We start from the raw sequence: 21,840 nt of genomic DNA on the forward strand, positions 1-21,840 counted from the left end.
TGCTCACATCTGCCTTCTGAAGACTCTAGGACAATTTAATTAAAATTGCACTTTGATTCCTACTGCTTTCAATAGAAAATATGAAATTACCCTCACTTGAGAACTCTCAGACTAAAAGGTTTGTGATTGCTTTCTACTGTCGACTTGCTCCCCGCCGATTATCACGTCAGGTTGGTCTACGGCATGTTTACTTTGTTTTGAGCACCCAAAACCCTTTTGGCTCTAAGTAGTATTTGAATTGATGGTAACATAACTACTTTATACAGATGTCTCTTGGTAACTTAAGGTAGGGCCCTAATAACAAACAGTACAATTAAACCATGAATAGAATAGGCTGCTAACAGGTGCTTCAATGCTGGTTTGATGGGCATTAAAATAGCTGATTCAGAGGTTTCTATAGAGAAACTTAAACTAGTTAAAGACTCTAAAATCAATAAAACTACGATATCTGCCAGGAGGAATCTGATCCATGTACACTGACATTATTTCTCTCAAAAAGGCTGCTAGAAGGTCAAAAATCTTTTACCCAATTTAGATGAGCCTTTTATTTTGCATGACATTTTGCATTTCCAAGTTTTGCTTGAAATCACAAGCTTCAAGGAAAAGCCCTTTATATATTTATTCTACTAGATAAAAGAAGATTATTGATTAATCCACCTGTCCTCACACAATAAGGTGGGGACGAAGCATTAGAATCATTTGAGAACCTCTACTCAGTTCGGTGAGGAGAAGAAACAGGATCATTTTGGTGCCTACTCAAAAGTACTTTATAAGGTATTCAGCTGGGATTTATCAATCAGTGTATCATTTGGGGGGAAGTATTTATTCAGCACCAATTCTAATAATTTTTTTAAGCTTTCAATTCCAGTTGAAATTGTCCTTGCTCAACCGGTTGTTTTTTGGCTGTCAGGCTGTCTTAGCTGTGAGTTGGAAGCATGTTGCTGATTTTCTGTACACTAACTTTGTCAAATTGTGGAACTACTAATGGAACACCTGAAAATGTACTTTTTGAAGTTAACCTCATAGTCAAAAGTATTGTCATTACAACAGCACTTTCGAAATGTCAGAAACTTTCTAGCTCATCTAGCATTAAAAAACTAAACAAAACAAAACAAAGCCCCAAGCAAGCACAAAAGAGATGATGTGGTACGTTTGCGTGTTTTCACTGCCTAATGAGTTTAATCTCAAGGTCTAATATCTCTTCCAGTTGGTTAAATAAATCCTCATTGTTAACTGGATTCCAGTTCATACACCATGCACTGTACCTATTTGGTGGCAAGCACTCATCAGACCCTTTTGGAGTTGTGTTCTAGGAAGAAGTTGTAATGGCTAGCTAGACACTTATCCTCATTTTTGTTAAGAGTCAACTTTGCAACCCAGAGGGTATCTGCAGCGGTATAACCAAATCCCTGGGATGGTTGGGTATGATTTGTTTATCTAATAATTTATTATTTTTTTTAAATTAAATTTTTCTTTGGTATTACAGGAACCCATAATGGAGTGGTGCCAAGGAGTGCCTTAGACATTAGCAGGCGCTCCACAAATGCCACTCGTTAACCTACGTTGCTAAATCTCTACCCACGTAACTTTGGGTAATATGTCTTTTTTTTTAGTGTTCTGCTAAAATGTGACCACTTAGCTTTTTATCATTCCATTAATTCTTTTTCAGCATCTCTCTCTCTCTTTTTTTACATCTTGCATTGAAGGTTGTCATTTTTCGTTTTCTCAGAGTATTTTATGTAGTTTACGTATGTGTAGTTCTTGGTAGACTGTGTTATTGTATTGATGTTATCGCTATTAGTCAGATTTCAAAATTCTGTAGCCAGCATACTTACAATTAGTGGTGGATAAAACAACCCCAATTTTCTACTCAGAGAAACGTTTAGGTCTCTGATGAAAAGTTACTAAAATGAAACAACAGCCATCTATCTGTAGGTGTCCCTGTCTCTGAGCATCCTCCCACATGACTTGGATTGAGAGTTTCAATACTTAGCGCCATCTTGTGTGTGTGCAGTATAGTTGGTAAATGTTTGATTGTAACTTTACTATGCTGATTTTAATCATTTAAAATTCCAAATATAAAAGATTTCACGGTCCTGTAATGATTAGTTTTGGAAGCTATATCTCAGATAAAATAAACCCACAGGTAGGTAGAATAATACTTACAGGTGTCCTCTTCTTCCACGAAAATACTGATCACATAACAGGCATACACAAAACCAACCAACTGCAAAGGAGAAAAAAATATCTTAAAAATCTAGGACAGATGTCCATAATTAAAAAGCCTATGTAACCAATAGATAAAGAATACACAGTATTATCGTCTATGAATTTGTAATAGAAAAAAATCTTAAATGCTATTTAAATGTTTCAAAATAATAGCCTTGATTTTAAAGAACCTTTTCATTTCTACTTAGGTTTAATAGCTTTCTAAAGTAGTACACAGAACTGGGAAAAAAACTGCAGATATCTCACTTAGACTTTGATTTGGGATTTACAGTTCTTATATTGCAAAATCACCACAGACTATTCAGAACATCTATTTCTAAGTTTTGACTATTTGTAGAGCAATTTGTAGCAACTCTCATTATTACTACAACTATTTTAATGTTTAATTACCACAAAGGGAATCAAAATATGTTCATTGTAAATTAAATACCAATCATTTACTTAATTGTGGAAAATGCTCTGAGCATGTAAATTCTATTTGAATACGAAATTGTTTTGTTAATTATCCACTGCCAGCCACCAACACCACATATATTGTTCTTCTTACTTGACTGTTCCCCCTTTGTTTCTGCATCCCCTCCCTTCCCTAATTAGTAACTATTTGAACCTGTCCTTTGGCACTCAGGGAATGTTTAAGAGACTGAAACCTTTTTCCTACTAAGAAACAGGGATACAAAAAGGCTTTTGTACCCTAGGGGGCCTCACAGGGTCCTGCTTGGTTTCAAGGGCAGGGATGTGTATGTGCGCCCATAGTCCGGGGTAAGGCCTTCTGAGGAGAGCTGGCTGTGCAGTTCGGGAGCAGGACCCTACCCAAGAGAACAATATTCCTTTGAGTTCTTCTGAGGCCCCATCATACAGGGAGGCTCCTGTTGCCTCATGGGATATTGCTAGTACTTTAGTAACACATGAAGTCCTAGCGTGCAGTCCTGGTGAGGCTACCAGAGTCAAGCCACATGTTAGATACTGTTGAAGGCTGGTTTTTCTTAGGTTTTTAGAAAATAGATAGATAGAAATAGGAGTAATATTTTCTCCTTATGCTCCCATGGATTATCTTGTTCATTCCTTTTAATACATGGGTTCTACTTTGGATTCCTTTATGTACCTCATTAGATGAATATGACCTACTATGGAGAACTGACTTTGAAGATGACCCTTTTGCTTAAAGAGCAGTGCAATGAGTTCAGCTGACATGAGTCCTAGTGACAGAAACAGGCAGATCAGATATCTTTTGAACCCTAAAGAGCTAGACCAAGGGATGGCCAAACAAATTAAGAGTTTCTTTGTATGCAGTGTGACTAGGATGGCGGATACTTTGGGTCTCTTCTACTCACTTTGCAAGGAGAAGGGTAGTAGAAGAATGGATGAATCATGTTACAATAGAAAAATGTCTGAACTTGTTTTGTTACTTTTGTTACAGACCAACATTTAGATACTGCATTGTTTATCTTGGATGTTGCTTATTGAATAGTTAGGCCACACGTGCTTGATAGCTTACGTGGTTCAATAATTTTTCCCCTACAGCAAACTCAGCTAAGTTAGATCTCACAAATCATTATTTTTCCATCTAAGTAGGTGAAAGATAAGCAAACTGTTTGGACTGAGTGCTGTAGAACTTTTCTAGTATGAAGCCAAGGCCTTCATGATAGCTCAATACCATGATGAATATGATTTTTCCACTTTCCTAATAGACTATGCCTCTCTACAAAAAAGTCTGTTTACACCTTTATGCTGATTTGAAGTAGAATAAATTATTATTTTGTCTTCATTGATACCTTCTGAGATGACAATGATGTCTAAAGTGTATATTAGCATATTATTAGCCTCTTTGACAGGGAACATATGTTGGTGTCTTCTAACATTAGCTCATTCCATTTGATATGCTGGGTCCATTGGCATTTACTGGTTGGTTCATTGGCATTTACTGGAAGAAAGGCCAGAGGATTGATGAGAAGGGTCCTTGAGAGCAAACTTGGTGAACTCAATGCTAAAACACTCTTTTCATACACCAAAATGTAGAGTTAATTTGATGGGATTGAAAAAAATCCCATCCTGATAGAGAGATTTTAACTTGAAAATGAAGTCTACCCCACCCTTCTCTGGTTTGCCTTCCAAGAGACCTGGAAAGCAGTAACTGCTAATGACTGTTCCATAAATTGCTTCGTTACATATTTATACATTTAAAGGAACAAATCAAAGCAACCTCTAGGGACTCTTTTTAATACAAAATAAAAATTTATTTTTTTGCAGAAAACTTTTTAATGATTCTAATACAAGTTTCCTTCCAGGCTAAACAAAAAGGGGTTGACCAGATGGCTAATACTGAAGAACAAATTCAAGTTATTTAGTCTTGTTTCCATCATTTGAGTAAGTGCAGTTGAAATTTAGGGAGCGGTTTGGGGTCAGGATGAGACATTGAGCAAGTTAGAAGGACTGCATAAGAAGATGATTATAGATGTACTTTTATAAAGGCAAAAGGAGCAAACTCAACTGAATAATTTTTCAAAAAAATATTTATCGGGTTTCCCTGGTGGTGCAGTGGTTGAGAGTCTGCCTGCCGATGCAGGGGACATGGGTTCGTGCCCTGGTCCAGGAAGATCCCACATGCCGCGGAGCGGCTGGGCCCGTGAGCCATGGCCGCTGAGCCTGCGCGTCCGGAGCCTGTGCTCCGCAACGGGAGAGGCCACAGCAGTGAGAGGCCCGCGTACCGCAAAAAAAAAAAAAAAGTTTTTACTTAAGTTTTATTTATTTTGTATTTCTTCCCTGTGTTTTAGAACCACGGATTATTTTAAAATTACTGGGTTAACTGTGTTTCTGAAAAGATTGTCTATATACTGAAGATAATTCATCGATAGATTTATTTCTCTTTTTCCAAATGAGTCTTTTTTTTTTTTTTAATTTATTTATTTATGGCTGCGTTGGGTCTTCATTGTGGCGCGTGGGCTTTTCTCTAGTTGTGGTGAGCTGGGGCCACCCTTCGTTGCGGTTTGTGGGCTTCTCATTGCGGTGGCTTCTCTTGTTGCAGAGCACGGGCTTTAGGCACATGGGCCTCAGTAGCTGTGGCTCGTGGGCTACAGAGTGCAGGCTCAGTAGTTGTGGCTCATGGGCCTAGTTGCTCTGCGGCATGTGGGATCCTCCCGAACCAGGGCTCGAACCCGTGTCCCCCACATTGGCAGGCAGATTCTCAGCCACTGCGCCAACAGGGAAGCCCCCAAATGAGCCTTCTGACAAATAGAAAGTAAGATCAGGCTCTTAGTTGTAGTGATACCACACTATCCTTCCCTATTCAGTGAATTATTTTTTATTAATGAAATGTGAGAACACCCAGTTTTTAAAGAACAGAGCAATGCACAGCAACAGAAAATTTGTCATATCCAATTGTTTACTAATGGATCTTAATAATATCTTGAGAGATGTAAAGAAAGGAATTTTGGCTAAGTAATGGAAATACGCAATACCATTAACCGGAAACAATAAGATAAAGACATGCCGTATTAGAAATATTAGATCATCGTCCAGGCCTTCAAACAGAATTTGTCAGACATAATCTCAATATTATAACAAATGAATTAATTAAAATATATCCTTTTACTTTTGCTTTATTGACTGGCATACTAATAAAATATTTATTCCCCAAATTACTTTTGCTATCATGATTAACCAAATGACTGTTTAATTAATAATGTTATTCTCATGAGAACATGTCTAGACATCATGTTAATCACTTATCTGTAGAAGCTGACTGTTGTATAGTTCTTGGTTTCCCAGAACATGAGTTGAAATAGTCCCTGTGGCTTTCTGCTTATCTCCAAGAAATGGAATAAAATGCATTCTTGCCAATAGTGAAGACACATAAGATAAATAATATCAGGATAATGATCCTGATTATTTCTGCTTTAAATAAAGTTTTGAGTCATTCGTTTTAAAGACACCTCTTTTCTCTTCCATTAAAAACATCCATCTCTGGGGCTTCCCTGGTGGCGCAGTGGTTGAGAGTCCGCCTGCCGATGCAGGGGATGCGGGTTCGTGTCCCGGTCCGGGAAGATCCCACATGCCGCGGAGTGGCTGGGCCCGTGAGCCATGGCCGCTGAGCCTGCGCGCCGGGAGCCGGCGCCCCGAAACGGGAGGGGCCAAAAAAGGGAGAGGCCCCCAAACCGGAAAAAAAAAAAAAAAAAAAAAAAATCCATCTCTATAGTTGTAACAGTTGAATGATTTTCTCCTCCATATTGTAAATTCTGACTGCGTAAATTCAACCTTTTTCAATATATTAAATGGATGTAAATGGCATAAGACTAGATTCCAACACCATTTTTTTTTTTTTTTTTGGTACGCGGGCCTCTCACTGTTGTGGCCTCTCCCGTTGCGGAGCACAGGCTCCGGACGCGCAGGCTCAGCGGCCATGGCTCCCGGGCCCAGTCGCTCCGCGGCATGTGGGATCTTCCCGGACCGGGGCACGAACCCGTGTCCCCTGCATCGGCAGGCGGACTCTCAACCACTGTGCCACCATGGAAACCCGAGTTACTTTTTTTTTAATTGGAGTATAATTGCTTTACAATGTTGTGTTTCTGCTGTACAATGAAGTGAATTAGCTATATGTATACATATAGCCCCTCCCTCTTCGGCCTCCCCCTCCCCCAATCCCACCTATCTTAAAGCATTCGTCTAAGTAAAAAAAAAAAGACAAACAATAGAAAAATGAGCAAAGAACGTAAATATCTAAGCTATACAGAAAGAAAACTAAACTGTGGAATGATGTCATACATCAGTCATAAATTAAATGCACATTAAGAGTACAAGAAAACTATGTTATGACCAAATTTGCAACTTTTTTTTTTTTGTGGGTGTGTATTAGCAAAGGTGGTCAGATAGATATTCTCATATACTACGTTTGGAAGAAAAAGTTGGTAAAAAGCATTATACTCTTTCACCCAGTAATTTTACCTCTAAAAACCCATCACAGAAATATTTAAAGAATCTCTATAGTGATTTTTTTTTTTTTTTTTTGTTACTTTTCTAGCAAGAGGGAGCAAGCCTACTCTTTGTCAGGGGTGGGATGGGGGAGAAGTTACCTCATCCCTTAGGGATGCTAGCTGAAAACACAACCCTGAGAAATGGTTCAGGCAAAGAGTGATGGTAAATTTGGAGGTCATCAGTGTATTTATAGATAGTATTTAAAGCCATGTGACTGGATTAGATCACTAAGGAAGTGAGTGAAGGGAGAGAAGAGATCCAGGGATGAAGCCCTGGAACATATTACATTTAGGGGTTGGAGAGAAGTTAACTCACCAGCAAGAGACAGAAAAGGACTGACCCAAGGGATACAGAGATACAAGAAAGCCAGGGCTATTGGGGGCATCCAAGGCCTCTGATAGGTCAAGGACAACCAGCACTGTGTTACTGAGCGCTGGGCTGCGTAAAGTGGAGGAAATGGGAGACCCTGATGGAAGTGGTTTTGATGGAGGGTGGGGCAAAAATCTGATCAGAGTGGGTTCAGGAGGAAATAGGATGTCAACGATTGTTTCAAGGAGTTTTGCCTAAAAGGAGAGTAGAGAAAGGGACAGCAGCTGGAGAAAGATGGGAGGTCGATGGGGATTTTGGTTTTTGTTTTGAAAAGTGGGCATTACTACAACATTTGTTTTCTGATGGGGATAAACTCTTTTTTAAATCATAATTCACAAGTTGGGGTCATGGAGAACAAAGAATCTCTCGCCTGTCCAAGCACACACGCACTTGTTATCTGTCTCCAAGCCCTCTATAATCCTGCTTCAACCTGGCTTCCGAGGCTTATCCCCGACTCTTCTTCTCTGCCATAGCCTGTGCTCCAACTCCCTACACATTCCCCATTCTTTGCGTGCCCGCCAACCCCTAACCCGTTCTCATCTCTCTGCTTGCCCAAACCCGCTCATCCTCTAAGTCCCGATGTTAATGTCACTTTCTTTGATCTCTCCAGTGGATTCGCCTCTAAGTCTGAACTGTCTCAGCACTTTGTTCTTAAATCTCCAATGGCGGTTCCCAGCATTGCTTTGTATCATAGCTATGTGTGCACTTCCCAGTAGACCCTTGAAGGCAGGAACCATCGGAGAGAGCTGGTAGCATGGCCACATCCTCTGAGAGTCCTGACCTGGTCCCTTCAGGAAGAGGATCTGCTCCTTCCCTTACTTTGGCCTCATGTACCACGGTGGAGGCACGTTTCACATGATTATACAATCTGTTTGCATGTCTGTCTCCACCACCAGGCTCTGGAGAGAACTTTTTGTCAACTCAACTTTGCATTTCGGACACATTGCCTGGTACAAAGACGGTACTCATTAAATGTTTATGAATGAATAAATGATGAGAAGCGCTGTATTGCAAAGCAAAGTGGGGGCAGGGAAACCAGTATGGCTGAAATAAGGTGGGTGAATTCCAGCGTGTTAGCAACGCTGAAATTCCCACAGGGTTCCCGGGTCACTCAGCCAATGTAAAAGCCAGCTCTGCTCACCACAGCAGTAGCTTTCGTCTTGATGAGTTCCATAGATTTTTGCTGTTTTGCTTTGATACCATCTGGGTCATGCAATAAACACGAGAACAAGCCAATGATTGTACCATGTTAGACAGATGGCTGTATCGTAAACATGTAGAAAGAAAAGGGATTTTAGGGATCTTAGTCTATTTCCACTTATGAATTAACTATTGGTTGATTTTACATGAAACCAAACATTTGAAGTACATTAAAAGTAGCTACATGCATTACTGAATACATGCTGCTTCCTTCCCTGGGGAGAGGAGAAATAAGATGATGGAATAAGAGTTTTCTAGCCACTTTTCTGAAGTGATGAGTGGTTTTCATAAGGAATGCTCCAACCCAAGTCTGAATGCAGCCTGCCCTCTTGTCATGTCAGGATGACAGACAACAGAATGTCCAGGCACATGACACATGGTTACTAACTTGGGAACCTTCTGATTCCCTCTTTTAGATGGGGTGTGGGCTCAGCTTTGTGCAATGGCTCACCCTCTGTATTGGATGGGACAGCAGGCATATCCTTCCTTCCTAGGGAGATATTTAAGATCCCACATGCCGCGGAGCGGCTGGGCCCGTGAGCCATGGCTGCTGAGCCTGCGCGTCCGGAGCCTGTGCTCCTCAACGGGAGAGGCCACAACAGTGAGAGGCCCGTGTACCGCAAAAAAACCAAAACCAAACCAAAACAAAAAAACTCTGAGACTGAAGAACAGGCTGCAGGTGGACAGTCTCATCGCACAGAGCTGTGTGGACACGTTTCTTTCTCTGTGGCTTCCAGGAGGGCTTCTTCGTGCAACTGTCACCCATGTCCATCTGTTTTCTTCTGTGTGCCCAGCAGAACAAAGTCTGGGAACTTAGGATCCTCAGGGGAGGAGGTCCCCGGAGGGACTGGCTTCTTATTATTATGACTCTAGAGACAGTATCCTCGGAATCCTAGGAATTCCTAACCTATTTGTTTTTTAATCAACCTGCTCATACTTACCCTTCAGGAATCCAGACTGTGTTATGTCTGTTTATGGAAGTGTCCTAGGCCAAGTGAAGCCTGAAATGATTTGAAGACATTTGGTTCACTCTCCTAAGAGTCCCACTGGCACCCTGGGCTCCAAATGAATCAATGAATATGGAAATAAGTTGTTTTCTCTACGATGACCATAAAAATATACACTGGCAACAGCATCACGTTACTTTGGGCTTTGGGGATTTACTGCCCTTATGTGTATGAGAAGCACTTGTGTAGACAGTCAAAATGGAAAACAAATGGTTTGCTGGCTTCCACCAAGGAAGATAAGCTTTTTAATGACACGCTTTTATGATGCAGACGCTCTGCACAAGCCAGCTCAGCAATCTACAGAGGACATACGAGTTACTCTGACTTGCAAAAAGCTTTGTTCTCAGTGCATTTCTGGTGTCAGGTCATTGAGGAATAAGAGCATTGTTCAAACAGGACAAACAGACAGTCAAGCCTATTTAGGTGACTCACATCTGGGACCTTTCTAAGTGTCCACGGCCAAGCTTGATGATTCTTCAGTGGCACCATGTAAATAGTGTGGTAGGGTCATAGTACCTGAGTGTTACGAGGTAATGTGAAGAAAAATGTTTCTATTAAGGAAAATGTCTTCTCGTTTTTACCCATTTTACAATCTTAAACATAAAGCTAAAAGTCAATTTGTAAAAGTGTGAGATGCACGTAAATGTAGCTTGGAGCTAAAGAGTTGCTTTTGTGATGGTGTCGGAATGTGGTGGGTAGGGTCTTGGGTGAGCGTATATGGGGACTTACTCCAGGTCACATCGAGCTCTGCCCCCTCCATACCTGACCCTCTACATGGAATCAGGTCCAGGGAACTGGAGTAAAAGCTGGGCTTGGGCAGAAGCCCACTCAGACCCACCTCAACTTGTCTGTTCCATCTTCTGTCCCTGTTTCCATCTTGAGCTGTTGACTTCACTCTCTGGCAACTCAGACCTCTAGCTCTGATGACTCATTTTGAATCTGTTCTTTGGCTTACTAGAGCATGTTGACTCTTCTTGTGCCTCTCAGGGTCAAGGGTGGGCACCCTCAGTGTCTCAGGAGGGACATTCCTGCCAATACGCCCTCAAATCCAGCTTGCCACTGGACCACACAACCCGACAGTGGGACGTCCATCTCCAAATCTTACGTATTGAGAATGGAGATCCCCAGAGCACTCACTGAAAGGCAGTGGATGGCAGAGTGGCCATGCTCTGAGCCCCATTTTAGGTAGCCAGGCACTGCCCCAGGGCATACAGATCTGTGTGTCTGTCCACTGCCACCCGCTTCCCACTGAGGAGCTGGCTCAGTCAGCAAGGGAGTCGTTGAGAGGATATTAACAAACGGCAATGTCTGGAGCCCTGTTGATTGTAGACACTGCTCCCGCCATCCAGGGACAGTCATGCAACCTCCGTAGACTTCTCAGCCCCTGGCTGCAGATGGAGTTCTATGTGGATATATAGACTTTACAGATCTTAGGAGAACCCAAGAGAAAAACAGGCATTCCTCTGCTTGGACGATCTGTGGAATTTAAGGGGAGACATTTTGCAAAATGGAAGTCTACTTGTCCGTAATCAAGTGGGGTTTTCACAGGTTTCTTAATTTGTTTGAGGGATGTATTTGAAAGTCCCACCTAGTGACATGTGGCAGGAGCTGTGATCCGCTTGGCTGAATTAGTACATGGAGTCAATTCCACCTAATGCCCTTCTTGAACAGAGACCGAATGAGACTGTGGTCTAGTTCTGAGAAGGCCCCAGGGTGTCCTTTGTGAGCAACTGGCTGCAGGACCAGTGCACCAGCCTTTGTAACCAATGAACCTTTGAGGGAAGCAGAGGCGCAGCCTAGGATCTGCCCGGACTTCACTGTTCTGCAGCAGATCACCCATCCTCCATTCAGGGCCAAGGCGGGGGAGGATCCCATGTCATGGACCGCCTGACCTCTCCCGATGGTCTCTGTGATGAGTACTGCCACCTCGCCTGTGTGCTGTTCCTGCACCCTCCTTGGTTCTGAGCCTCTGTATCTGTTTTCTCACGACTTCTAGAACAACTTCAGGGTCCCCGGGACCAATGGTCTTCTTTGGAGGCATTCAGGGAGTTCCATTTAGTGCTTGAGGAATCCACAAGTGGCAACTCTTGCTTCTGGTGTTCCTCCAGTGTATCCGTTTCTCAGGATGGGTTTCAGCCTTGCTCCTGGAATCCAGTGCTTATCTTACAGTTAATGGTTATGCTGGTTGAGAGCCCAGCTTTGTGGTTGGAGAGATCTCAGTTCAAATACTGCCTTTGCCACTACTATCTGAGCAAACTTTGGCAGGTATTTGACCTCTCTGAGCCTCAGTTTCCTCATATATAAAATGGGGAAAATGATCGTATTAAATACTTCATTGATTATTGTGAGGGTTACTGAGCTAGTGGATGTTTAGTGCTTAGCACAGGGCTTAGCAAGACACTGTGGGTCCATTGATTCATTAAGCCCTTATATCTTTAAGACCTAAGTTCTATCATTATCTTCATTCCATGAAGGAGAAAACTGAGGCACAGAGGTTAATCAATTTGTCCCCAAACCACTTAGGTAGGAAGTTACACTCTGACTCTGTAGCCCATGATGCTGACCTCTCTCCTTACTGCTGCTATATATACAGCTCTTCTACAATCCAAAGCTGCATTTACTTGGCAAAGCAGTTACAAACTCCTTTATACTATAATCTCAAGATTTTTCTTTTTTATAAATTAATTAATTTATTTATTTTTGGCTGTGTTGGGTCTTCGTTGCTGTGTGGGGGCTTTCTCTAGTTGCGGTGAGTGGGGGCTACTCTTTGTTGTGGTGCGCGGGCTTCTCATTGCGGTGGCTTCTCTTGTTGCGGAGCACGGGTTCCAGGGCGCGCAGGCTTCAGTAGTTGCAGTGCGCGGGCTCTACAGTGCAGGCTCAGTAGTTGTGGCTCGCAGGCTCTAGAGCGCAGGCTCAGTAGTTGTGGCGCATGGGCTTAGTTGCTCCCAGCATGTGGGATCTTCCCGGACGAGGGATCGAACCTGTGTCCCCTGCATTGGCAGGCAGATTCTTAGCCACTGCGCCACCGGGGAAGTCCCAAGATTTTTTTCATAGTAATCTTACATGGGATTAAGTACTATCCAGGTGTTCATGCACCCCACTGCTCACCACATGCTCTGTTCTTTTAAAATGATGATTTAAGCTTTCCAAAGCATTTAAAAAGCCTGAGAAGTATAAGATTTGAGTCAAAAGCATAAAACAGTTCTAAGATGCTTGTGTCTAATAATCTGGAGTTTTTAGACTTTACTTTTAGTTTTACTAGATACTTTTCCAATACAATGAGCAACAGTCATCATTATTCCTTATAATATGTTGAAATCATTAGAAAGGAGGCGGTTTTCACTAATGTTATCCATTTTCTTATTGCCCAAACTAAGAGCTTTTTCCTAAGATGAAATGGCTTTGGAATGATCCCAGAACTATAAGGCTGTGATATTTCCTTTCAAATTCTAGTGCCTGTCAGGGTCCAGGCAAATTCATTATTATTGGAGTTTAATTGATTGCTAAATGTTTTGTTGAAATTCAGGTGCACCATGTATTTAGATCCAAGCACAGTCTAGCAATCATTACTGAAAATGCAACAAGGTTAATTCACTATGATCTACTCTTAGAGAGTCTGTGTTGACCTCTAGGAGTTCTATCATTTTTGTTCCTAAGAGTCCTCAAATAATGTGTTTAAGAATCTATTCCATTGTAGGATGGTGGAAGGATGGAGTTTTCTTTATAATTTGTGAAATTCATCTTTCAAGAAATGAGACAGTTGCCCAGGTCCAAGAAGGAAAACTTAAAGAACCACCCAAGCAGCACTTTACCTTTGATAAAAGTGAGTTGCCTGATTTATGGAAGCTGGGGACGAGCTCCGGGTTGTATAAGCCACACTAAAGCTGTCGCAATCCAAATATCTCAAACAGAGCCACGTGCTACCAGTGGGGTCAGTGGGACTCTCATAGGAGCAGCTGTTCCCATGGTGCCAAAGCTGGCTCTCGGCAACCTTTGTTGTCCCCAGTTGGCATTTTCAAGGTAGATATCTCAGGCCCAATTGTCAACCTCCATCAAAATGCAGAATGTTTACATGTAACCGCATTCCAGAAAGGGAATTTGGGAGTTGGAGTGTTAATCAAAAAGGATATTTGGGTTGGGTAAGAGGGGTCGGACTGAAAGAAAGTAGTTCTAAAACTGTTTTTTCAACTAATTTTTTTGGATTAAAATATTTTACTTCAAGAACCAGTGAAATTTCTAGATGCTTTAAACTGTACCCACAAAAATCCTAAGTAAAAAATAGGCGATATTTTTTGTAGCTGTGGGTGAAAATAAATGGTACCTCTGCTTCTATTTCAGGTGTTTAAAAATGAGAATAGTTGACATAGCTCTGACTGTTGGTTTCTTGTTCCAGTTGTCGGACTGAAACTGTTTTGCTGTATGGGCATCCCAGGAGAAAGGCATTAAGGGTTGGTTCAGTGGTAGTTAAAGCTGGTCTCCCTACTCTGCCCTGAGAAGTAGCAATTGTGTGGGAAGAAGCTTTGGTGTCACATAAACTCAGCGGGAGAGAATAGTGTTCAATGAGCTTTAAAAATATGGCATCTTAAAACGGTTCTCGAGGTATCTCCCTCAGCATCACTGACAAAAAGTATATGTTCCCTACCAGGTTTGATAGCTTTCTACTTTTCCACATGATGGGAGCTGAGCTGCGAGAATGATCTTATTCCCTGTAGAGAATTCTAGAGAATATCTGAATGGGCATATATTACACAGCTATTTCTAGGTGATAATCTGATACTTCAAGACAGATGATATCTCCTTATATTTTATGGTGCATGTTTCTATTTCATTAGAAGAAGAGACCTATGTAACCATTTGTGGTGACATTTGAGTATTTACTAGGTACTTAGTTCTCCAGAATTTAACTTTCACAGCGTATTTGTAAGGTGAGTAGTAGTATCTTTTTTTTGTGGATGAGGAAATGAAGGATCAGAATAACTAGTTTCAGTTTACATAGCTAGTTAGTAGTGGAATCAGGAATCAAGTGTATGTCATTAGTCTACAAAGTCCACATATCTGACATAGTTTAGAATGTCTCCATATTCACTGGGCAAGACCTGAGACAGTGAAGACTTGGGTTTCATTAGAGCTTCTCCACTGAGAAGGCACCGTGCGTGGAAAGTGGCTCATGCTGCCCTCCCAACAGCCCTAGGCTCCCAACCATTCTTGCTCATTGATGGACCAAACCAAGCCCGAGCCTGTATCACTTCTTCTCCTCCTTTCTTTGCTCCTCCTCTTGGGTCACAAAGTAGAGCAGAACTATAGTGCTCATGCCTTATAAATATAACAAATGAACTGGGACTTCCCTGGTGGCTCAGTGATTGAGAATCTGCCTGCCAGTGCAGGGGACACGGGTTCGATCCCTGGTCCTGGAAGATCCCAAATGCTGTGGAGCAACTAAGCCCGTGTGCCACAACTACTGAGCCTGCGCTCTAGAGCCCGTGAGCCACAACTACTGAGCCCGTGCACCACAACTACTGAGCCTGTGCTCTAGAGCCCGTGCTCCTCAGCAAGAGAAGCCACCGCGATGAGAAGCCCGCACACCGTGCATCCCAACGAAGAGTAGCTCCTGCTCGCCACAACTAGAGAAAGCAGGTGCGCAGCAGCGAAGACCCAATACAACCAAAAAAAAAAGAACAAATGAATTTTAACTTCCTCAGTTTCAACTGTGGCTTCATCTTCCTCCTCAAGCTTACTCCCAGCCTCAGCCTGGACCTCAGCTTCATTTCCAGAACCTGGCAAATTCTGCGTTAATGTCTCGCTCATGATCTTCAGGAATTCCTCTACATAGCATCAAATCCTGACAGCTGTGAGATCCCTCTGAGCCCATCTTGGCAAATCAGTTTATCTTTTCATTCACAGTTTCCCATCTATTCAAATGAGGAGAATACATTAATAGATTGTTCCCATAGACTTTTCCTACAATAAACATCTTTCTTTTTTTTTTTTTTGCGGTACGTGGGCCTCTCACTGTTGTGGCCTCTCCCGTTGCGGAGCACAGGCTCCGGACGCGCAGGCTCAGCGGCCATGGCTCACGGGCCCAGCCGCTCCGTGACATGTGGGATCTTCCCGGACCGGGGCACGAACCCGCGTCCCCTGCATCGGCAGGCGGACTCTCAACCACTGCGCCACCAGGGAAGCCCTACAATAAACATTTTTGATCCCATGGAAGTCCCGAATCCAACTCAACACAATCCTTATTCTTGCTTATTACTTTGTTGAGTGTAAGACTATTAAAGTGAACCGATCAATATATACGCAGACACACCTTACTGTATTTTCTTTCTCCATGCATGCCTTCATTCTTTCTTAATGCATCTGAGGGTAAGGAGTCTTTCCTTTCTAAAGGATCACTCCCGTCTCTCTAGTGTTTTTTCTTATCTTGATTTTTCAAAGATCTTTCTTTTGCTCTTTTGAGACATTGTCTCCAGTATCTCCTCTTCATGGACTCTTTCCTTTCTGCCTTCAAAGATGTTTAGCTCTCCCTTACCTTACAAAACTGTCACTTGGTTCTCTCACGCCTCACAGCTTCTTCCTTCTACGCATGAACGTCTGAAATGAATGTTGTTATTAGCTGCCTGCTTTCCTCTGCTTTTCATTCCTTCCTTAATTCACTGCCATTTGGCTTCTGGCCCTACTTTTCTGCTGCGATTGCTCTTGTAAAGGTTAGCAGTGTACACTTTTTCAAATCTAATGGCCTTTTTATCCGTCAAAATTCACACAGAATCAGAGTCGACATGAAGCTCCAACTGGACTGTGAATATTAGATTCTGCCAGGCCTCCCCATCTCTATCCCACCTGCCTCTGGACTTCAGCGGCCCCAGCGCCTAGAAGCAATGCTTGCTGTGCTGACAGTGGACCGAAAGGCTAGGTCAATGATGGGGCTTAGCAATGAATTCCTTTCTGACAGCAGCAGCATGGTCCTATGTGGGTGTGATGTTGAACGGCCCTTGTGTCAAAGGGGACAAGCTGGGACAATCCAGGCTTGGCACAAACTTAGGGTAGGAAAAATCTGCCTGGGATCTGGGGGAGGAAGGACTGGCTCCAAAACAAACTTCAGGAGAAAGTCAAAGTCAGCTGGGATCCTGGCTCTAGTCCCTAGCCGAGGTTGTCCCGATTCAAGAGAGGAAAGAGAGCCAGGATCCAGCTTCGGGGTAGTGATACATTCGCCGAGCTCTTGGTTTTAAGGATGGAAAACAAGTGCGGTGCATTTAAGGAGAGTGAAGGAGACTGGAAGCAAAGGCAGCTTCAGATGAAAGGAGATACAGAAACCAGGGACAGAGGCAGCTAGGGTTGAAAGCCACCTTCCTTCCAGTTGAGGAGAGGGAAGCGTGGGGATTCGAGGAAAGAATCCAGCCCAAGAAATTAGGGCAAAATAACCAAGCATGCTGGCTGATGGCACAGTTAGGAATAGATCAGGAAGGACATGAGTTCCTCTGCATCCATGGCTTCTCTTTCTGCAGTTTTAGTTACCCTCAGTCAACTGTAGTCTGAAAATATTACATGGAAAATTCCAGAAATAAACAATCCATAAGTTTTCAGTTGCTCCCTGTTTTGAGTGGCGTGGTGAAATCTCATGCCATCCCACTTTGACCCGCCCGGGACGTGAATCACCCCTTGTTCAGCATGTCCTGCCAGTTAGTCATTTAGTAGCTGACTTGGTTATCAGATGACCAGTGATTGTGTTAAAGTAATCCTTATTCTACTTAGTAATGGCCCCCAAATGCACGAGTAGTGATGTTGGCAGTTTGGATATGCCAAAGACAAGTGGTGAAGTGCTTCCTTTAAGTGAAAAGGTGAAAGTTCTTGACTTAAGGAAAGAAAAAAAAGCCATATGCTGAGGTTGCTAAGATCCATTGTTAAGAACAAATCGGTGAAATTGTGAAGAAGGAGGAAGGAATTCGTGCTAGTTTCACTGTTGTGCCTCAAACTGCAAAGTTATGGCCACAGTGAGTGATAAGTGCTTAGTTACGATGGAAAAGGCATTACATTTGTACAATAAGATACTTTGAGAGAGAAACAGGGAGAGGGAGGCTACATTCACACAAATTTTATTACAATATATTGTTATAAATGTTCTACTTTATTATTGCTGTTGCTAATCTCTTACTGTGCCTAATTTATAAATTAATTATCATAGGTATGTATGTATAGGAAAAAACATAGTACTATATATAAAGGCTTTGGTCTATCTGTGGTTTCAGGCATCCACTAGGGGTCTTGGAATTAATCCCCCAAGGATAAGGGGGACTACTGTGTACAGCCTGATGCTCACACTGGCCCTGGTTACTCATCGAAGGCTATGGAATTACTTCCAGACCCTAACAGTGAGTTGGGAGAGGGCTCCTAATATATTTCTAGGCTTGCATCTCACTAAGCTGGGACTTTACAAGGGCTGAGGGCATGCACTGCCTCTCAAACTCAAATGACCATACATATTACCTGGGATCTCGTTAATCTGCAAATTCCAATTTAGTTGATTTGAGGCGGGGCCTGAGATCCTGCATTTCTAGCAAGCTCCCAGGTGGTATTGCTGTTGCTGGTCTATAGGCAGCTCTTTGAACAGCAAGGAGGGCAGGAAGCAATTGTTGTTATGAGCATTTGGGGTAGGACAGAGCCTGTCATTGAAAGAAATCAGCCCCTGATTTCGTCCTTTGGTTTTGGTCCTACTGAAATCTAACCAATGTGGCCGAAGAGTCAAAGCAATGTGAGTACGGATAGCGTGCCACCGTTTAAAAAAATTGGGGGGAGGGAATGCACATGGGTATTCCCTTGTATGCTGTAGTGGGTTGCTAGTTGCCTATTCAATATGCATTGTTCCTTCGTTCTTTATTATTAGAATCCCTAAGTTTGGGAGTGGCAAAGCACCTGGCTTAAAATCTACCTCCTCTGACAAGGCTAGTCAACTAGATGTGATACGCAGCTTTCCAAAAGCTCTTTGAAGGGAGCTGACCGCCGGGAGGCACGCCCTTTTGTTATTCCTTCCTCTTGGCTGGAATGTTGACGTGATAGATTTCACTCTAGCCACCATATTGTGATCACGAGGTGATTTTCAGGAAGAAAACTGAATGATCTGAAATCAGAATGATGAGGAAGGAAATATTAAAAGAGCTTGATTCTCTGGTGACCGTGGAGCCACTACTGTAGGCCTGCTGTGCCTGCGTCCACATCCCTCTCAGATGAGAGTCAAGCACGTCTCTATCTTCTACATAACTAATACTCCGGCTTTCTTTTATACGCAGCTAAATTCAATTATAGGCTGGTATTATATGTACGGAATATTTCTGGAAGCTTATCCACAGAATTGATATCAGCTGTTGCCACTGGAGAGGGGAACTGATCCACCCTGGTTTAAGGGCTGGGAGGAAAATTTAAATTTTACAGTATTCCCTTGTGTCCTTTTTAGAGTTTTCATTCTTAGATAATAATAACAACTAACAACTGCAAATAAAAGGGGGAAGGGGAGGGTGGGACGAACTGGGAGATGAGGATGGACATATCTACACGACCATGCATTAAAATAGACAGCTAGTGGGAAGCAGCTATAAAGCACAGGAAACTCAGCTCAGTGTTCTGTGACGACCTAGATGGGTGGGATGGGGGAAGGAAGCCCAAGAGAGAGGGGTTATATGTATACATAGAGCTGATTCACTTCATTGTACAGCAGAAACTGACACAACACTGTAAAGCACTTCTACTCCAATACAAAAATAAACAAACCATAACAACAAAACACAAACAAAAAAGCAAACAAGTGAAACAGAAACAACAGTAATGTGAGAAACGAATTCTGTGAGTGTTCACGAAAAACATATTTCGAATTTCAGTCTGTTTCCACATCCTTTGAGTGATATTTTCTTTTCATTAAAGATGAAAGTGGACCCAGCTGCATTATATGGATTTAATCAGATATTTGTACATGAATGGAAGTTAGCATGCATAACTGACTTTCAACCCAACTCATTTTCTGACTTGCCTTCTGCAGAATTTCACATCAGGATTGCTATCCAAATAATTAAAGCTCCAGCATTTCTCTCACTGAAATCAGATCTCCAAGAATTTGAATTCATATTTGTGATTGATAACAAGTGAATAAATGGCTAAGGAAGAAATCTGTTTTAAAGTATGTGTCTTTGTTGGGTATTGACACAATTTAATCCATCTAACGCAGTGTTGGATTTTCCTTGGGAATGCCATCTTATGGCAAATATCTTAGAGGCACAAATCTTTAAGTATGATCAAAATGCAATTAATCAAGATCATTCAAGAATCTTCTGCTTACACAGACACCTCCACTTGCCTTCCAAGGCTCTGTTCTACTACAAAGTCAATCTTCTCTCTTCTGGTTAGGGAAAATTTCTCCTCTTTTACCCAAACGTTCCATACTTTCTCATCATTCCAACCCGTTGATCATGGACATTTCCAGTGTCTGGGTGGCTGCCTCCTTTTTAAACCTTTCCCCGTTGTATATGTCTTTATGTATACACATGCACACACACACACACACACACACACACATTTAGGAAGTAACTCATCAGTAAATGTCACAGCTCTCCCTGACTTCCCCAGGCCACACTGAATCACTAGAGGAAACATCTACTCAATATTCTGTAATAACCTATATGGGAAAAGAATCCAAAAAAGGATATATATATCTCTATAACTGATTCACTTTGCAGTACACCTGAAACTAACACAATGTTGTAAATCAACTCTACTCCAATAAAAATAAAAAAAACAACAGGCCAGCCCTGCTGGGAGGGGAAGCTTGTCTTCAGTTCACAGATATGCTTCATTTTGTTCATGTGTTATTTTCTTAAAATGTTAAGATGGTTGTCAAAAATAAAATATTATTTTGGAAGATGTCACAAAACATTTCAAATATCTAGTTTTCCTTAAAAGAATTGGACCTGTAGTTCTGCGTGTCACCAGTCTGCTCAAACTGAACAGCTGCTGCTCTTTCAAACTGAGCAGTCTCAGATTTTCCAGAGTATCCCCACACCCTATTGACTGACCTCTGAGCCGTTTGAGTCTTTCCTCTTATCTTGTGATCCTTAAAAGGGGGACATGAAAGCTCGAGTGGGGAGGGGACCTGAGCCAGTGGATCCGAGCACAAAATTCTATGCAAACATTTGCAAGTATCTGCATTTGTCTGGAGAGAGTCCACTGCCTCAAGCACACTTAGAACTATGTCCTGCTTGTACGAGAGCCCAGCACTGATTGCTTCTGTGTGAAATAATTACACAAGTTATTTTCTTCTTATTAAGCCAACTGTTTACACTAACGTGTATTTTAAAAGTGGAATGGAGTCTATTAAGTATTAGAAGTCCCCCCTTTATTTTGTATGTCAGGTAACTGACCTACAAAGCTACTTATCACTGCCTAACACATCTTATTACCCTTTCTTTACCATTTTATGCTTGTATGTCTCAACTTTCCAAATTAATGACAGACTCCTGGAGGGAGGGGTATCATCTACTATTTATTTCTGGAAGCTAATAGAAGACCATATATATATCAATAAATAAGTACCTAAATATTTTTTTTACCAAAAGAACTGGGGTTTTGACGTGAGAGAATCTTTTCCTCCTAACCGTTAAGATCTCCTTCCTTTACATTTGAATTTATGGTCACTTGCATTAGAATGGCACACCTGGCTTTGTATATTTGTATCTATGTTCTCAAGCATATAATTTGAGCATCTCACCAGGGGGCTAATAACTGCGGCCTGGAAAGTGTGAAGATAAATCTTATTCACAAGTCATTAGATCAAGAGACATTTTCTCACATCAGTTAGTATGGCGATAGGTTTTAAAAGGTCTGCCTGCTTCCCCCCATGGTGCTAATGTGAAGTGAAGTTAATCAAAGAGTAGAAAGGAAGCATATTTGGAAGGAGATTTTGCAGACGTCATTTGAAATGTTAACCTTTCTATGTAAGGCTGTGACTATGAAATAATTTTATCTTGAGTACCGTACTGCTTCCTTCCTTTTTTCTGTTTTTTTCTTTTTTTAATTCTGAAAGGTTTTA

General features: G+C 42.0%; 1 protein-coding gene across 1 annotated transcript in view; it reads right to left on the reverse strand.

Moving 5' to 3' along the window:
• Positions 1-21,840, reverse strand: part of NKAIN3 (sodium/potassium transporting ATPase interacting 3) — a 509,268-nt gene that overhangs the window by 27,730 nt on the left and 459,698 nt on the right. Inside the window, 1 exon segment of the mRNA XM_027128020.1 lies at positions 2,167-2,227. Within this exon segment, the coding sequence (XP_026983821.1) occupies positions 2,167-2,227 (61 nt within the window).

The sequence above is a fragment of the Aethalodelphis obliquidens genome, unplaced genomic scaffold (genome assembly GCF_003676395.1).
Source record: "Aethalodelphis obliquidens isolate GAN/ISIS:26980383/991018 unplaced genomic scaffold, ASM367639v1 scaffold33, whole genome shotgun sequence".
Lineage (NCBI taxonomy): Eukaryota > Metazoa > Chordata > Mammalia > Artiodactyla > Delphinidae > Aethalodelphis > Aethalodelphis obliquidens.